The 12,171-nt window shown below is 43.9% G+C and overlaps 7 protein-coding genes across 7 annotated transcripts in view; 4 read left to right on the plus strand and 3 right to left on the minus strand.

Moving 5' to 3' along the window:
* Positions 1 to 654: 654 nt before the first annotated feature.
* PHALS_03615 (uncharacterized protein) lies at positions 655 to 2,675 on the plus strand (the record flags this gene model as incomplete). The annotated part of the gene is made up of 4 exons (XM_024717858.1): positions 655 to 1,275; positions 1,340 to 1,438; positions 1,497 to 1,730; positions 1,815 to 2,675. 4 exons carry the CDS (start codon positions 655 to 657, stop codon positions 2,673 to 2,675), a joined length of 1,815 nt encoding a protein of 604 aa, XP_024583315.1.
* A 139-nt stretch (positions 2,676 to 2,814) lies between these two features.
* On the minus strand, positions 2,815 to 3,129 carry PHALS_03616 (uncharacterized protein; the record flags this gene model as incomplete). The annotated part of the gene is made up of 1 exon (XM_024717859.1): positions 2,815 to 3,129. The coding sequence occupies one exon, from the start codon at positions 3,127 to 3,129 to the stop codon at positions 2,815 to 2,817; it is 315 nt and encodes a 104-aa protein (XP_024583316.1).
* A 125-nt stretch (positions 3,130 to 3,254) lies between these two features.
* Positions 3,255 to 3,872, plus strand: PHALS_03617 (uncharacterized protein; the record flags this gene model as incomplete). Its single annotated transcript, XM_024717860.1, has 1 exon — positions 3,255 to 3,872. One exon carries the CDS (start codon positions 3,255 to 3,257, stop codon positions 3,870 to 3,872), a length of 618 nt encoding a protein of 205 aa, XP_024583317.1.
* A 123-nt stretch (positions 3,873 to 3,995) lies between these two features.
* On the plus strand, positions 3,996 to 5,786 carry PHALS_03618 (uncharacterized protein; the record flags this gene model as incomplete). The annotated part of the gene is made up of 1 exon (XM_024717861.1): positions 3,996 to 5,786. The coding sequence occupies one exon, from the start codon at positions 3,996 to 3,998 to the stop codon at positions 5,784 to 5,786; it is 1,791 nt and encodes a 596-aa protein (XP_024583318.1).
* A 115-nt stretch (positions 5,787 to 5,901) lies between these two features.
* PHALS_03619 (pellino protein) lies at positions 5,902 to 7,572 on the minus strand (the record flags this gene model as incomplete). Its single annotated transcript, XM_024717862.1, has 1 exon — positions 5,902 to 7,572. One exon carries the CDS (start codon positions 7,570 to 7,572, stop codon positions 5,902 to 5,904), a length of 1,671 nt encoding a protein of 556 aa, XP_024583319.1.
* Positions 7,573 to 7,631: 59 nt separating this feature from the next.
* Positions 7,632 to 11,516, minus strand: PHALS_03620 (voltage-gated ion channel superfamily; the record flags this gene model as incomplete). The annotated part of the gene is made up of 9 exons (XM_024717863.1): positions 7,632 to 7,635; positions 7,689 to 7,699; positions 7,750 to 7,875; positions 7,927 to 8,265; positions 8,327 to 8,498; positions 8,559 to 8,782; positions 8,837 to 8,902; positions 8,962 to 10,279; positions 10,336 to 11,516. The coding sequence occupies 9 exons, from the start codon at positions 11,514 to 11,516 to the stop codon at positions 7,632 to 7,634; spliced, it is 3,441 nt and encodes a 1,146-aa protein (XP_024583320.1).
* A 364-nt stretch (positions 11,517 to 11,880) lies between these two features.
* PHALS_03621 (dna-directed rna polymerase i subunit) overlaps positions 11,881 to 12,171 on the plus strand; it is a gene marked incomplete at both ends in the record, with an annotated part of 306 nt that continues 15 nt past the window's right edge. The window contains 2 exons of the mRNA XM_024717864.1: positions 11,881 to 11,990; positions 12,063 to 12,171. The exon at positions 12,063 to 12,171 is cut by the window's right edge and continues 15 nt beyond it. Coding sequence (XP_024583321.1) covers positions 11,881 to 11,990; positions 12,063 to 12,171 — 219 coding nt within the window. The remainder of the gene's footprint in view (positions 11,991 to 12,062) is intronic.

Raw genomic sequence — 12,171 nt, forward strand, 5'->3', positions numbered from 1 at the left:
CCGGTTTCTTGAGGCTACTAATAAATAAAAGACCGATCACTATTCGTAAAAATCCGTTAGTATTCAGAGATTCCATTGCACATTGTGTGTAATTATAGTTATAAGTTAAGTACTTATTCTAAGACATTATTTTGTCACCGTAAACATTGTAGCTAATCATAGACTTCAAGATTTGAGTGCTCCAAATTAATAAATAGTGAAAACGAGGAAGATTTCTCGTGCTATTTGATGAACTTGTAATCTAGTTTGATGACTTGATGAATGATGTTGTGCTTACAGACGCTGTAAGAAAATGTGTGTAATGCATACTTTGAGTTATCTATATAAACCAAATGACCACAAAACCGGATTAAAGGCAATGCCTTACCGCTAGCATGATACGAGGACCAACGTACATTCGCGTGCTTTTTTATGTGAGTGACTATCTTCCATCGATATTTATGTTTACTGTCCACGATAATACATGGTAGTAGGCTCTATTCCATATTACGCTCTTCATTAAGACTTTACCGGTATCGCTTCAAATCACATTTTATCAAATCAATTTCTTTCAATTGGTCAATATGCCTAATTACTTCTTCCGACAGGTCGCCCCTTTTCGTCGCCATATTGAACGCAGCTCGTTTCGGTGCATAGTTCTCTAACAGCGCCAATATGCGTAGTCGCTGGGTTGATTCGCTCAAGCGCGGCATCTCTGCGTCTCCCCGACTAGATGAGCCTTCTCCACAGCGTTCTAATGCCACATCTGCACCAACACCAACTTCTAGAATGTCTTCTGTATCGGCTCCAAGCCTCAATGGCACAGAAAATTCCGCCTTTCGTCACAACACTGACCGCTGTGACTGTGTCGGCACTTGCACTGTTGCACGCGTGCTAGAGAATTGTGTGCTGCAAGGTGGTATACACCACACTCATATGCATGTGCTGACGTACTTGGGACGGCCTTTGCGGTCGGAATGCTGCTGCTACCCTGTGGCTATCCAGTGGTTTCGAGCTGTAGGTGATCAGGACAACTTTCAGGTCATTCCTGGAGCTTGCGACGAGTGGTACACACCTACGGCTGATGATATTGGCGCTAGGATACTTGTCAAAGTCATGATTGAAGACGAAGACGAACTGAAAACTAAGATGCTAGAGTACGGACCAATTAAAGAAGACCCTGAGGTTCGCAGTAAAGTCGAGATGTATCTAGAGCGTAAGTCGGTATTATTTATGGGAATTCAAAGCATCTCGATGCAAGACGGCAGTGAATATGTTAACGAGGAGGAAATGAGAGTACGACTTCCGGGTAACGAAAACGAGCAAGAAGTCGACTAACGTCGTGTTAATTTATCTACAGGAAAGCTGGACACTATTAATTGACGATCGAAGAGTACGATTAACGTGTGAATCATCGCTCATTCCGCCCTTCGAAAGCTTATATACGTCAGATGTACAGGTCTGTCAATCTCTTGTTATTTTTGCTTAAAATGCCTGAAGATGTTACTTAACTGTAGCTCGAAATGGTACGCGGTACTCCAAATGAGTTTTATCTTCATTTGGCTGCAGGCTGCTATGTTCGACTACGAGCCGAGTCTAATACGGTGCGGGATATTATCGTTCTTACTTTACGTGCATTCTGCAAGATGGCAGTGGCAGATGAAACAACACACGACGCGTTGGCTCGAGGCTTGTCGCCAATGCTCACGCTACGAAAGATTGCGCAAGAGGACGAAACAAAAAAGCAGCGAGTAGGTGTTAGTGCAAACTTTGGCGGATTGCTGGGATTGAGTTGCATGCTGAGGTTGTACACGCCTTCTCTTACTTTCGACCAGCAGACGCAGGAACTTGCTCCACCAGACTACGAATTGCCATGGAATCGAAGGACGAGTCAGGCTTTCAGCTCAAACCCACCGGAATCGACCGCCACCAGTACAGTCGTTGAAGAGCTTGATGAGTCGCCTAGCTCAAGCCGGCGACCGAGTGAAGCAAGTAGCATTGGGAATGATACTTGGCATCCAGTTGAAGGTATCGATGACTCTCTACTCATGGATGCTGAGGCTCTGATTGGCAATGCTCACAAGATGGGAATCCAGTATCAGATGTTACCTCGCGCTTCAAAACGTATCTCAATTCTCGATATCCCTGACTTGCACATTATTGAAGCCATGGAACATCTCAGCGAACGAATGTTTCCGGTAAGTTCAAATTGTAAGGAGGAAGACAAGATACGACAGCGAGTGCTGCGTCGTCGAGGAAGCACTGGCGACTCGAGTGATAGTGAGTTAGAGAGTCGTTTAGGTAGTGGCAGCAACGCCGGCGGAAGCGTTGTTGCAGAAATGCCAGAAATGATAGATGCAAGTTGTATAGATAGAGCGATTGAAGAATTTATGGCAAGTGACAACAAGGACCGAATGGACGTGAAGACACTAAAGGAACGCTACGTTGCGATCTTTTGTGCACTGCAGCGCGAGCTGAATATGTACAAGCAGCGAGTTGAGACTTTACTCAAGCAGCAAGAGGAGAAAGACGAGGTTATTATAAGTCTGCGGAACGACATTGAGGCCTTACGCAGCGCTCTGACATCTATGCAACTTGCTGATAAGGTGTACGACTTGGTCTCAACAGACTTGCAACAACTTGTCAAGCGTACTGCTGTTGACGCAACAGTTGTCCCTACCATTTCGTACGGATAAAATTATATATGTGCTCCATTCAACGTCAACAGTGTACACTGTTCTTAGTTTTTTAGATTTGTACCCTACTGAAGTAGTAAGCGAATCTCAGAATTTTTCTTCCTATCTTCACCGTTACTACCTGTAGTCAATCGATCATCTACTGTCTCTTCTCCAGCGCTTCAATCCTCTTCGTAAGCGACGCATTCTGTGCAATCATTTCATCCTTTAAATTTCCCACAGAGTGCTGAATCTGCTGTGTGGACTCTTCCACGTCTTCAGACAGTACGTAAAGTCCATATCCAGCTCCCACTGCCACACCAACACCGAACGACATGATGCGCTGCATAAACGAGCTTCCACCTTTTTTTACAACAATTGGAGCAGGCGTAGAGATGGACTTTGCAGCATCTTCCTTGGCGTCTGAGGCAAAGTAGCGCACAAGACGCCGCGACTTGGTCACTTGGCGCAGCATTCGAGTTTTGATTTTGTGAGGCGAGAGATTAAATGTTCAAACATTGTCGCAAAATGTGTATATTTGTGATATAGTCTACAGCAACAAATCACGTAATCTAAAATTCATTTCGTATAGCCGACAAAATGGCAACATCGGATTGTGACGTATGCAGCTATTTAGCAACATGTAAAACATCGTGTGGGTTCCTTGCTTTTCGAGCAGGTTTAGCACGTGTTAAAATTAATGCACTAAAAGCTGCATGTGAGCATCAAATTGGACCGAAGAGTGTCTTTGGAATGCAAGTACGAGACCAATTCATCGACTTGTTGTGGGAAAGTTGCCTGGCAGCGCAGAGAAAACAGGTGCCGGTTGTAACAACCACGATCCCAAAAAGGGTCAATGTCACCACGATGCAATTAAGCGAACCCAGTTTTAAAAAGAAAAAGACTGAAATGGGACCAGTAGATGTGACTGTCACCATGGGTGACATTCAAGTAGTCTCGTCACCTTTTGAGAAAGAGACAACAGCGACTCACTTGGTACTATCGAATCTTGAGAAAGAAGCCGAGCGATTGCGCGCTGACAACCAAAGGTTTGTTGAAAACTTCCAGCAACTTGTCGAGAAGCAAGAGCAACTTGAAAACAAATACGCTGAACTTGCACTGCATGTCAAGCGGTTGCAGTCTCAACAGAATGTGTACGATCGTCTCGTGTGCACTGTGTACGACAAGCAGCAATCTTTTAATAAGAAACCTAATTAACTTAAGTACCATTTCTACAGTTGTAGGTATTTTTGTTTTTGTCGTTCCGACAAATTGAATTCCGTTACTCTTTTCAAGAAAAGGGGTTGAAGAATATTTGTAAGGTGTCGATTTCATGTTAAGATGCAGTCGACCGGAAGCAATATTGGAGCGGATTTGACACAGTTGCAACGGGAATACCGCAATATGGAATTGAATCGAAAAGTGTATGCGGAGGAGACTCACCAAGTGATGCGGCGACAACAAATGGTGATAGAAAAACTTCGTAAGGATAATGAAGACATGAAGGCCGAACTAAGTCTGGCAGAGCGTCATTTGAACGAAGGGGCAATCGCTCAACAACAAGAACAAGTCAATCGTTTGCGCGACCAACTTGACAATTACAATCGTAAGAATATTTGCGAGGCAAAGAGGTTGGAAACTTTAACGCAGCAGATCCAAATAATGCGACACAAAGTGTTACACCAAAAAAAACACATGGGTGGCGTTAATGCTGCGAAAGAGAATCAACAAATGGTACACAAACAGATTCGGATTCTTGAAAATCGCTTGGACAAGTCGTTAATGAAATTTAATGAGACTCTCGCACAGAATAAAGTATTGCGTGAAGAAATTGACAACTTGAGAAGAGAGCGGGTGGTGTTTGATACTATTTATCGCAAATTAGAGCGCGAACATGGCGAAAAGAAGCGGCAAATGGCTCAAACAATTGAGTCAAGCAACCAAGTCTACGAACAGCGCGACGCTGCGCAAATTGAGTTGCGATCTCTTCAAGATGAAAGCCGTGCTGAACTTGATATACATCGACGAGCATTGTCCGAATTGACAAAAAAGCTGGAAAAAAGTAAAGTTCATGCAAGTGGTTCAGCGAAGCATCGACGTGGTTTTTTGAATGGTGAAAGTGCTGGAATTGTGGCATTTGAGGATGAAATTGAGACGAAGCAGAAGAAGCAAAAGGGGACGTGGGGGATGGCGAAGGAAGAGGTGCATGTTCAAGTCTCAATTGAACGTGTGCAGAACTTTGAAGATGCATTTTTGAAGATCAGAGCAGCAACTCAAATCAACGATCTGGATCAACTTGTGACTTCTTTCATCAAGAAAGAAGACCAGAATTTTTCATTGTTCAATTATGTCAACGAACAAAATAATGAGATTGAGAAGCTTGAAGAATGGAATGAACTACTTCGTGACGAAGAACGTGGTCTGAGTGGCAACACTGACTCAGCAACTGAAATTAGAGAAGGTAAAAACATCAGGCAGCATAAACAGGTGCTGTGTGATCTCGAGACGCGACTTGCGCACACCGAACAGGCGGCTGAAAAGTGCGAAGCTCGTTGTGCTGAAGCGCAACAGCGTGTTGATGCGATCAAAGGTGCCATTCACCATTTGTTTACGAAGATTGAGTGCAATACTCATCTGATGGTTGAATTGGTGGGGGATTCAAATGTTACTGATGCCAATTTGATGACTTATTTGGGTGTCATTGAGCAAAAGACAAACGAAATTTTGCAACAATACGCTGCACTTGTTGCCATAGATGTTCAATCGAACAAAGTCCAAAGTGATATTCTTGATCAAGCAGCTTCAGTAGCAGTTGGTGCTGCAGGTGGCACGAACGGAGCTGTCGCAAAACTACACTCGATTCTTGGCGTTCGGCCAATTGCTCCTATGGGACAAGAGCCATTGCAGATCAATCCGCCTAACTTAAACGATTACTCGTCAGATGAAGGCGACACGGATGATGGGATGCATCCCTTCACCCGAGACGAGCTGAAAGCTCGCACGCTTAAGGGTATGCGTCGCACAAATCACGCAAATGTTATGCAATCAGGAACCACTAGCAGCACAAATAATCATACCAAGAGAGGGGTTGCAAGCATGGCTTGTGTAGATCACTCAAAGAGCCGCAAATAATTTCATTCTTGCCAAATATTACTATCACGTTCGTGCATTTTGCGGGGTTTCAAGCTTTACCTTGTAATATTGTTGTTCCACGAAAAGCATTGTTCCACTCCAATGCCTTATTGGTCTATTCAGCTTCGCAATAGAGATAAAGTCTTGAAAATGGCACTCTTACATCTAAATGCACTGCACAGAAAGGGCAAATGGCGCGACCATTTGGCATGAGCAAAGCTGAATAGTGATGCGCAAGTTTTGTACTGATGGCATGACCACATGGATTGAACACACACTCAGGAATCGCGTGCTGCTCTTCTGTCGACTGAAATTGCGAATTCTCTTTCAGCAACAGCTGTACAAGGGATCCTGGCGTTCGACAAAGGGGACATGTGTGCGAATTAGCAATTCGTTCTTCATACCCAAATACATGTCCACACGCCGAAAAAACATGCGGTATCTGGTCAAGAGGGACTTTTTCTCCCGGAGCTGTGCGACTGAACCGCAAGGTATGCAGTTGAACTGGACACTGGACATTTAACCGTTCTAGTTGCGTACTAATGGACGATAATGTCGCTCGTCTATAGACAATTGGTGTTTCCAAAAGATCATTGCCCTCCACATTTCTCTCAAGTTCCGAGCGATATGACGTTTGAAACTGTAGTTGCACACCTCCAAGATCAATCACTGCCCCATCAGTTAAAATAGGTAGAATCTCTCGAGCACCAGTTGCTGGTCGATTAAATGCACCACTTCGCGATTGCAAAGTCACGCCATTTCGTCGTCGGTCTAAATTTGTGCTCGATGGTGTATTTAAAGATGTTTCTGCAGCTTTTGACTCAATGGAATACAATCTTCCATTCACAGACACTTCGAACCATTGTTTGTGAGCTGGAAGCCACACACGAACCCCATTTTTCGTCAATCCATCAACAGGCAGCTCTCTTGCCTCCTGAATATCCACTTGGAAGTGCTCTAGAGATCCAACTTCACTCGTTTCATCAATATAATGTTGTACTGTATTAACCGCGTGATTGTTGCCATTTTGGCCCATGACTTTGTCCACATTTTGTGACTGCTGCATCAATGTTTTTACGACACACATATGATCAGACCCCAATCGTTTCGACCAGACACCACACCGTGCGCAGTGTTTTAGTGCATGACCAGCTGTGCTCATCCGTCGAGCAGCATCGAAACCTCCTGCAAAGATATAACACTCATATGGTGGCTCACGTGAGCACAAAATTCTCGCTGCATAGCGTGATATCGTTCCGGACGCCCCAACACGTGGCCCAGGGATTACAAAGTCGTTTTGGGCGCATGGCATGCGACCAATTTGAAACATATCAAAATTGGGGTCTGCATGAAATTCTGTGACACTGGTACATGGGTCTCGATCATTCATAGGAAGACACAGCAGGTATGACAAGACTGATTCGCCTTCAGATTGGTTGTTAACGGCCCGCGCCGTCTCGATACGTTGCATGATGCGTGTGGTTACATTCTTGAGGTCTTTCGCTCGATGTTTCTTATGCTCTGGAACCGGAAAAACGTAATGAAAACGACGCAAACGCACGCCGTTAGCTCGTGCTCGCTTTTTAAGCACGTAATGCGCATTCTGACCACCCAGCGGCTTCCACAGTTGGCCGAGCGAGCGTTTGCGACTCAAAGACGCCTCGTCGTTAGCATCTGCGAGACCAAATGAGGACGAGATCAAGTCCGTACTTTCATTGGGTGGATGACGAACCATGTCCACGCGGTAGCTGCTGTAGCCGAGCACAACAAAGCGTCCATATTCCATCCGAAAAATAAATGGGATGGCAGAGTCGATAAATTATTTGTATTTGTATGCAGGATGGACTAACTTTTATCAATATCGGGTTAGGTCACAACATGTACATTATTATTCAATCTTACGTTATCGTGGCCTTGATAAATTCCGGCCCATGATTTTTTGTCTTCATGACTATGGAGGAACCTCGTCAAGTGAATGTGACTGAGAAAACATATCGCTGTGAAAAGTGTCGTGTTCTTCAGAAGCCTCAAAGTCGACCGGCGCTTCCTGAAGCTTTTCAACGACCTGTGAAAACCGCATCAGCGTGTCCTGCATTATAAGTTAGACATGAATTAAGTTTTAGTTTGTACATAATTCTACCATAATGGCAATGCTCTTGAGCTCCATCGTCTGATCAATTCGCACTGAATTTCGTGGCCCTGAAGCCATGGAGCGTCTGGATGTAATCAAAATCTTACAGCCTTTGGAAGTCGAGCTGCTACCTAAAATGTCGTCCGAGGATTTAAATGTTTTTTCCAATGTGCGTTGAAAATTTAAAATTGTGAGCTTCATGCTCTCGAACTCATGGACAATCACCAAATGCTCCGGTGACAGCGCAAAAGGTTCAGGTTCGCGAGCTGCGGGAGGCTTTGTTACTTGCTTTTGTTGCGACAAGATGGTCATCGTGTTGTTTGTATGCCATGACACCGACGAACCACCCTAAGTATACGTACGACAAGTGAGCAGCAAATCGCTTTTTAATTTCTCAAGTTTTCCCCACCTGTTTGACAATCATTTTCTCCATGTGTTTTTCGTATAAGGCGTAAAATTGTTTGCCAACCAGCGATAATGGCATCGCTGAGTAAATAGTAGCAACGATGATGACAAATATGTCAAAGAACTTGCCAATCGAAGTTCGTGGCACGAGATCGCCATAACCGACCGATGTCAATCTGTAAGCACATTGCTTCATGTTAATACATTATGAAATTACGATATTTACGATGCCTTACGTAGTATACGAGAGCCAAGTTGAGTGAATCATGTCAATGATTGTCGATTTTAAACGATCTTGAATCAAAATTCGCTTCCCAAGTGGAAGTCCATATGCCAGCTCGGGTGTGAGAACGTTTTCGTCCCACCACATACAAATTTCCCCAACAAAACATTCCTTGCCACGTTCAATCTCGTAAAATAACGCGCCAGCTATGATACATCCTGTAAATAGGAAAAAGAGCTATGACGATAAATCGTGAGTTCAAATAAGTTTAATGTGGTTATAAAAACTAACCGGAATGACGAGAGGTTTCCAAATTCGCATCGCCGTATACACTAATAATTTTGTGCCACGGAAATGCTATACAAAAGAGGATGTGTTAAATTCAACTACAACCTGATTAAAAACTAACTATTTACCCTTGTAAGCTTGAGGATGCGCAAAATCTTAAGCATACGAATAGTTGAAGAAAAGGACGGTCCTGCGGCAACAATGGCGAAGTCTGGCTGTATACGCGTGACAATCAGTTCAAACACCTCACTGATAAACGGTATGATTGCAACGACATCAAAAATGACGTAGACATTTCTCCAAAATTGTTTCCAGTTAGGCGATACATAAAATCGAAGTACCAGCTCTAATGTAAACACAACACCAAGCCACCATTCAAAGAATATCCAATATGGCCCCATGTCAAAGATCATGCGATATGTCGCCCGACATTGTGGGCGATAACACACACTATTAACACCCGCTGAAAAAAAAACATCAACACACGCCAGTGCGGATGAATCCAAAGAGCCGAAATTTAAACCATTTCCATAGCAAGTCCTGGACTCAGTTTCACGGAAGCAGGAGAAACTAATTTGTTGAGTGAAATCACTTGATCCATTATTAGAGCGCAAAAAACAGGCAGGGTCCATAGCATTCACCCCAGTGTCCCGGCAGTAACTTTTAGCAACGGCTTTGCAGCCGCGGGTTTCCACACCACTAGCTGCTAGCTCACGAAGGGATTGTGAAAAAAATAACATGGTACTGAATAGGGCGACTGCAATGATCGTTTGATTCACTACGCTAGCAAAACGTGACGAATCTGGTACTTCGAGAAGCAACCAAATCCGTCCTCGAAACGTTTGTGAAGCGGTACTTGGGTCCAAAATGACTGGATGATGGGCCGAGAGTACCCTCGCCTTTGTCATAGCTCTCTTTGCCGTTACATACATCTTTCCCAGCACACCGTGACCATCAGAAGTCAGGTCTGTGTTGAAGGTTGTTCTCTGTCGAGGAATAAATAATCGCAGCAACTGAATAGCTTCTGAGTGGGCCTCTAGCAAACGGTTAGTACCCTCCTTAATTGTTTCCAGGTAATTCCTTTCGAGCTCCAGCAAATTTACAGTCAATGTAATGGATCGGGAGGCTATACGCGTGATTTCGAGAATATTGCTGTGTGTACCAGACCAAACATTCAATATTTGGTACTGAATATCACAAAGTCGCTTTGCGTGAGTGTGGAATGTTTGAGAATTAAAAGGAACGAGTGATGCATCAAGAAATCGAGCTTTCTTTTTCTTTTTGGTCAGCTGAAAGCTTTCGTATGTCAGCTGGAAGTTGTTCCCAATGATTGCCACAGGCATGGAAAAATAAATCTGCCCAAGAATCATGGCAATCATTGTAAGTATCAGTGACCCCGGATTTTTCAAGGATGGCACTTGGTTGCCGTAGCCGACAGTTGCAACCCTGATACAGCTCAAGATTAGTCAATAGAATTGTAAAAATGCGTATAAGACACGTACGTGACCATGACAAAGTATGCAGCGTTGAATATGTCAGTAAATGTGCAAGTCTCAACATTAAAACAGGGCTCAGCGTAATAAATGGCTGTGGCCAACACCATAACCAAGGTAAAGAGAAAAAACATAGTGATGCTTAAAGGACGCAAACTAGCCTTGATAGCTTGATAAATAATCTCTGTCTGCTCGTAATGACGCAATATGGAAGCCAGTCGAATGGTACGAACAAGTCGGAGTAAATTCACTTTCGAATCGAACCCTTCAGCTCCAAGAGCTTTCAGCAATTGTGAAATATACCATGGTGACAATCCAATCAAATCAAACCACATACATGGATCTCTGACCAGACTTCGGATTTTTCTTGTCTTAAAGATACGTCCAAGAAACTCCAGGGTGTAAACTCCCGTGAAAAAATTGTCGCAAACAACGTGAAATTCCTTGGATGGCAAGTAAGGGTACCCCGGATCTGTACTTCCAAAGTTTGGCCCATCACATGTTTGCATGGCAAGAGCTGCAATCCCTGATAGAATGAGAACAAAAATGGCGATGTTGAGTCGCCGACCCCAGAGTGACACTGGAGGCAAGAAAAACAAATATTCGATCTCTTTTTTTGTGCGAAAGTAGACCATGTGATAAATGGTAGGATCACCTGTGTGCTGTGTCTTTCGAGCGGGTTTCACAGCCTGAAGATTTTTTGACGATACATAAATTTTCTGCACTGTCATTCTGGTTTTCACTACTGTTTCCAGATTAGTATCGAGGCTGGTATCGCTCTCTGGTGCGTCGCTGAAGATGCTATCCGAAAAAACTGGATGAACTCTCGAAAGCCGAGGCTGATCATTTCCAGAGCTTATTCGCTTAAACGACAATCGCGTCGAAGAGGGACCATTTTTTTCATCTCCCATCACGACATTTTCACTTGCATCCGTTCCCGATGGTGTCATTGTCGTAATATGGTTGCGCATATTTACCTCGGCCTTCTGTGGCGTGTAATTATTAAGTCTGGATATACTCAATCTACTTGTCGAGGGAGCTGATTCATCTCTCTCTGAATTACAAGTGAATGGCTGTTCGCTTTCTTCTTCATAAGCAGAAATTTCCAACTGTCCAGGTAATATCGCTCTCTTCGAATTTTCTGGCTGTTTATCAAGACGAGACACTGCCGTGTAACTTTCATCGGACATTGGACGCCACTCTGATAGTAATTCGATGTCTCCAGAGTCTGTGTGGCCAAGCTCCCGAAGTCAAAACTTTTTTTGCTCAGGGCTAATGACGACGTGCATGAAGCTGCTTACACACGTCTGTGTTGTGTAACGTCGTAAAAAGGCTCTGCGCGGCGTAACGCTTTACCTTGCAAGTAAAAATACGCTTACTTCAATGCACTGACCATCACTCTTTATTTATAAATATATATTTCTATTTTATAAAGGGTTATTTCTTACGAGCATGAGGTTTTTTGTGTGGCTGGCTGAGCTGGTTCACTGAGTGCCTCCATTCGTGCGCTTCCGCATTGATCTGCCTCACTTGTAGCACTGGACATACGTCGTCATGGCAAGCGACAAGAGCCTGAAGATGAAAGTCAGAAAGAGTAAGACCTGCGTCAGCAAGTGGCCTTCTACAAACCCGTCGTCTTGTTCGCGCTCGGTGCCTGCAGCAACGTACGTCTGCCCAGTAATCTACTATTGCATTCATTTATACTCACACATATTCTTTCTATGCACATGCAACAGTAATGAAAAATTGCAGAACCTCGTTTCGCCGCATCTTGACTCTTTTAACTTCTTTTTGACCGAAGGGCTAGACTTAGCGGTTGCCGACATGTGCAAAGTGCCTGTGGAA

Source organism: Plasmopara halstedii (genome assembly GCF_900000015.1).
Source record: "Plasmopara halstedii genome assembly, contig: Scaffold_2386, whole genome shotgun sequence".
NCBI classification, from domain to species: Eukaryota; Oomycota; class Peronosporomycetes; order Peronosporales; family Peronosporaceae; genus Plasmopara; species Plasmopara halstedii.